The sequence below is a fragment of the Sardina pilchardus genome, chromosome 22 (genome assembly GCF_963854185.1).
Source record: "Sardina pilchardus chromosome 22, fSarPil1.1, whole genome shotgun sequence".
NCBI classification, from domain to species: Eukaryota; Metazoa; Chordata; class Actinopteri; order Clupeiformes; family Clupeidae; genus Sardina; species Sardina pilchardus.
The window spans coordinates 30,129,925-30,135,924 of record NC_085015.1 but is presented as its reverse complement, the minus strand read 5'-3'; the positions used below and the strand labels follow the sequence as shown (position 1 = coordinate 30,135,924).

The following is a 6,000-nucleotide window of genomic DNA, read 5'->3' as shown; positions in this document are numbered from 1 at the left end:
AACTTACCCACAAGCGCACACACACACACTCACAAACATGCAGGCAAGCAGGCACACACACATAATACAAACTTGCCCGAAAGCATGCGCACATCCATGCACAAACACATAAACATGAACATGAACACACACACACACACAAATGTTGCTTTTTCATTGTTCCAGAACAGTTCTAGAGGATCCTTTTTTGCCACTGCACATGCTAATCTAACCAATTTAACAAACAAAGAAAATTAAGCTGAATTTAGTTCAATTCAATTCCATTTATTTATGCACGTGAAGGCTATAAAGCTACCATGGGAAATGAAATGACAACTGGCATGGTATTTCAAACAGTATACAGAATCTCCTTCAAACATCTATTGAAAGCAAAAATATTTTCACCAATTATAAATATGAACAAATTAGGTAATTTGATACCACTGAAATCTATGCAAATGTAACAGCACATACGTCTCTGTGTACAATTCCACAGAGGAAATAAATATTCTGCAATTAAATAAAAGTCATGACTTTTGGAGCAGTTTAAACACTTATTTTCTCTTATATTTCCCTCTAAAACACAGTGTATGACCCACAAAGGAAAACATGACAACACTTAAAAGATGTAATACAAATAATTACATTGTAAAGGACCTGTTTTTTCTTTCTTTTCTTTTCGGGAAATGCAAATAGTAGTCTCATTACTCAGTGAAACCTCAATATGAAGATGAGAGGTAAGTGTTGATTCAGGAACCAGGAATTGCACAGGCATCCTTAAAAGTGGGTGTATGTCCCCTATAGCCTTTACATATAAATATCAATGGATATTATATTATATTTAAAAGTGGAAAGAGCACTTTCACTGTTTCAAAAGGAGTTTACACTGTTCAGAAGAGTTTCACTATAATCTGTAAAACGTCTAAAACGTTTGGTTAAAAAAATATTTGCTTTGATGTCATTCCCTTTTCTCTTTGCTTTTCTTGAGCCAACATACAACTAGACAGCTTTATTCTCTGCTATTTAAATACATTAATGAAAATTGTTTGAATGCACATCCCTTTTTTTACCTGACCTTTTCAAGGTGTATATAATATTCATTTGACCTGTTCAGCTAATCACAAGCTCGTCTCCATGTAACATTGCTGAAAACTGTTGCAACTATGCGGGTAACAGTTAATTTTAATATTTCATAGGCAAACGCTTAAAGTACCATCCCGGGAGAACTTGAATCTTCTCATTCTTACTTCATTTAATTTTACAAAAGAAGCCTTTAAGTGTTGGGCTGAACATGCAGACCCTGGTTCAGAAGGACAGGATTGTCCTCTGGATGATCTCAACGCACTCCCTGATCTCATCCTCTTTGATGGTGAGGGGTGGGGCCAGTCTGATGATGTCACCATGAGTGGGCTTGGCCAGCAAGCCATTGTCACGGAGACGAAGGCAAACTCTCCATGCATCATAGTCTAAAAGAAACAATATAAAACATTGGAATTACTTCATGGTTGCTTTAATTAATAATGCTTCATATAAGACAACAGAGGGGTATTTCACAAAAGCAGAATTAAGACATCCAAGATAAGGGATAAAGCTAGGTTTGACATAGCGTTGTCTAGTCATCCTTGCAAAACTCGTTTCACTAACGCCAATCCAGGATGAATAGGAGCGACTATGTCAAGCCAGGTGTAAGTTATTCGGGATGTGTGCACGTTCTCGTTTCTCCCCCAAATAACTCACGGTTGGAATAAAAAAGATGCGAAAAATAGCGTCTTGCACACAAAGTGAACATCCGCTTTTGATATAGACTAACAACGAGGTAAAGTTGTACTTTTTTGGAAGGGGAATCATGCTTATTTCTGTTACACAACGGGAGTAGGTGTGGCAGACCAACTGAATGCAAATTTACGTATGCACCCACGTGTGAGAGCTTCCTTGTCTCGGCACGCAACGTCATTAAGAAAGCGTTTGCCATTGCAACGAAATAATGACTATATATATCTTTATTTTGTCTTAAAACCGAATTAGTTGAAAACACCTTTGAAATATGTCCCCTCCACTTCCAATCAACTACTACAGTAGGCTATTCATCAAACGTCGGTCAAAAGAAGACGCAAACAACGATTTTGTTATTAATTATAAGGCCACCATAATTTAAATGATATCCATATGGTATTAGGCAGACATTCTGTTGTGTTTTGCGAGTAAATGCAAGTAGCAAATAGTATATAAATGGAATACAGCTCTTTCAAAAATCGCATGCAGGTCTGATTTGAATGACAGCTAGCTGAACCAATCAGATAATGTAATTACCATTAGAATTAACTTATCTTGGCTGTTAGCCTGGTCGGGAGCAGGCTAGCTTCAGAGAATAAATTCTCATGGCAACTTATGTAGCATCTCTTTTATGAAACCGAGTCAAAGGTAAATTCATCCAGGATAACCAAAAAATCCCGGTTTAATCCCTCATCTAGGTTTTGTGAAATACCCCTTTGTTTGTTATGCGGCTCCAGACAGATTTGTTTTTTGTTTTGATTTTTGTCCAATATGGCTCTGGTTTAGCCCTTCAGGAGACATACTTGTACTTACTGAGCAGGACGAGAAGTTTTGGTAGTTTCAATTTAGTGACAAATCATCTTGCTTATTTCTAATGAGAACGAGGTTCGCTGTTTGTTTTGTTGCTGCAAGAGAGAGGCTGCCGTGGTTGAAGAGCATGATTGTGACGTCAAGTCGGGTACTTTGGGGCATAAGAGTTCGGCATGAGTCTCTGAGCTTAAAATCCAAACCATCCTTGCTCTCAAGTATTTTTTTCTCTATTGAAGGTAAGAATTTCCGTCTCATGAAGGCAGCATCTAGTTGATGCATACCCCTCATGTTTCAATGCGTGCACTCACTGGCTCTGGCGCGCGGCGCTACTTTGATCGCACTTAGCTAGCCCAGTTCATTCATTAGGATCCAAACAGAGATCAATTTAGAAACGACCAAACATCTCCATGTTTTCCCTATTAAAATAGAGTTACACGAGTAGTCACACGACCAAGTATGGTGAGACAAAATAAAACATGATGCATTACTAAGCGGGTAAGAGGGATAACTATGTTGTGTGGCGGAATAACAATTGGGAGCACTTTCGACTGGGCGCAGTAATATCCTCACTCCAAAGTGAAACTGAAAGTGCAAGAGTGATGATATTACTGCGCTGAGTCAAAGTGCTCTCAATTGTTATTCTGAATGTCGTTGATATTTTGGCTTACATTCAGCAAGCAACTAGGCTTAGCCTAACGACACCAAATCAACCCTTTCGAAAATTCTAAAACAACGGTGTTTTATAATACCTATTTATTTGCATAGCACATTTAACGTGCAGAGTGCAACCCAAAGCGCTTTACACACAACACTGATAGACAGTGCCGAACAGAGTGGTGCAGTCGCCAGCGTACCCGTGACAACAAGACATGAAACAAACAAATTTACAAAATAACAACATGAGACAAGACAAAAGATGACGGACGGAGTGGCGGAATCGCCAGCGTACCCGTGACACCAAGACATACAAGACACAAACAAACAAAAACCAAACAAATAAAAAAAAAGTAAAATAAATAATAATAAAAAACCCCAGAAAAATCCACGCCAATCTAGTGCAATTGACTGCATCCAAGTCAGACGGCCGAGAAAAGTCCCAGGGCAATGACAATGCACAGCTTTGTAGCCTAGACCAACCCGGAGGAATCAACAGCGCTAGGCAGGCCGGCTGGAGAGCAGCAGAAGCACATCAGTCCGAAGTTGTGGGCGACCCTGCAGATCATCAACTCAGTGGACTCCGACAGCGACAGTTTGTTTTTTTAGCTTAAATAAGTAGAAAAGCACTCAGAGAGCGCAAACCTCCGCCAAGCGAACACAAAGCCTAACCGCCTCCAGCATCTAGACGGTGATATGGATCACTCCAAAATGTAATAGTTTCTTCCTTGGGTCAATTTCATCAAAATCCACCCATAACTTTTTGAGTTCTCACGAACAAACAGACAGACAAACAAACCAACAAAGACAGATGAAAACATAATCTCCTTGGCGGAGGTAATGATGAACCTTACGTCCCTTATTTTTTCAGTGGTTATAAGTGTGTAGATTTGAACAAAATTTGATTTTGTTCTTATCGGGGCTTTTACCTCCAGAAATATCTGGTTTTGTTTACCATGCTCGGAGTTAAGTGAGCATAGTTCGATGGCGGTAGGTTTCGTTTTCGTTTTGGCTGTGTCACAAGCTTTGAGTATGTGCAAGTTCCGACATCAGTGCTAACGTTATTCGACATTACTGTACAAGATATGTAGGGCTAGTTCAACATAACGCTAACATGGTCTTCTATCTCCATATGAAGAGTCAGAGATCAGGGGATCCCGCAGCTGCGAGCACAACTCTGTCCTTAACTGACTATAAACGCGAAAGACAGAGCTAGATTTGCATGTATGCCCCTCCTTAGCTAGCATATTCTAAAGATTGAGGCCGAAACGTGGCTTTGGCCATAGAGCCGTATCGCACGTATTTATTCTGAATGGCAGATTCTACGCTTACGAGAATACTTTGATTTATTGATGGAGGTAATTATTCATGAATGAGCACACATCTTTGGAAGAAAACATGTGCTTTTGCTGAGAATCGACCCAAAAAACTACACAATGTTCCTTTAAGTAAATCCCCCTTATATTGCGTAAAATATTTTCCACTTGTGTCAGAATTCAGAACAACTGTCTATGAACATTGCCACATTATTGATTGGACCTAGCTAGTTAGCTGGTTTCATTCTCATTGAGCTTAATGCAATTCAAACCAGCTAATTAGCTAACAGCTAATAACTGACATAAAAGCATGCCAATCTCTTAGTATGGTGAAGGGTAGTGTTGATGTGGGGTTATCTTAATTCCAAAGGCCAAGGGGACTTTATCAGGGTGCATAGTGTCCTGGATCCATGAAATAACTGGCCTTTAAACAGAAAAATAAAAACTCTGGGAATTTAACATGGGCGTTTCAATTTATGACCCCTGTATTTTAAGGAAAACATTTATTTATTTACAATACATTATTCAATCACAAAGAAAACTGATGTCCTTAAGGGTTGAATATTTCCTCATTTAAGGCATTAAGATCAATTTCCAAAAAAATATTTTATATTTAAGAGTCATTGCACAAGAAAACCAGGCAAAACCAGCAGGAGGTAGGAAGATGGGAGTCGGCCAAATCGGCACATACTTTGTATATGTGATAAGTATGTGGAACTATGAACAGCCATATACTTAAAACCCTCGAACTCTTTTTTGTTGTGGAGTTCTGGGGCCCCTCTCAGAGAACCTCAAAAATCCAACAATTTATGGCTGAAAATGACTGAAATTGCCATTTCTACCCTGATTATCCTGATAAAGATATGAACATGAGCTTTATGTTTCCATAGAGCTTGGGTAGAATAGTTTTAAAGACCAAAAGGTGCACTAGGGGGTTATCTGCACCACTGAAAGCAGAATTTTCATCCCTCTAAAATTGGTCATTTTTAGGAGGCATTATCTCTTTCATTCGCAGTGGGGCTTTGGTTGATGGTTTTACTGTTGCTGGACAGAGGAACATCTTCTGATTAAAAAACAATTGACGTCTAATTGGGCCACACATAATGTGCGCCGTGCCAGGAGGGTCTTTACGGGGTTTTTTCGGGTTTTGGAGTATAATAAATCAGGTAATAATATCTCACTATAGGGTAATTTATGGTCAATTTTTGTGTCACTGTATGACAAATTGTTAAAGAAAGCTTTAATTAACTAGAAAAGCACTCATAGAGTGCAGACCTCTGCATGCATTGTTGTTTTTGGTTGTTATACATTTGAAACTAGACTATTCAGATCGCCACCGAGTGGCCATACCATGCCATTACATCGCAAACATCTGGCATTACATCTGTTTGTGATGTAATGCCATGGTATGGCCATGTGATGGCGATCTGAATATGGTTTATCATAGGCCAAAACACGAAAAATCCTG

General features: G+C 39.1%; 1 protein-coding gene across 1 annotated transcript in view; it reads right to left on the bottom strand.

Annotated features, from left to right (window-relative positions):
- Window positions 1–243: 243 nt before the first annotated feature.
- Window positions 244–6,000, bottom strand: part of oat (ornithine aminotransferase) — a 125,544-nt gene continuing 119,787 nt past the window's right edge. The window contains exon 10 of the mRNA XM_062525596.1: window positions 244–1,445. Coding sequence (XP_062381580.1) covers window positions 1,285–1,445 — 161 coding nt within the window. The 3' untranslated portion in view covers window positions 244–1,284. The remainder of the gene's footprint in view (window positions 1,446–6,000) is intronic.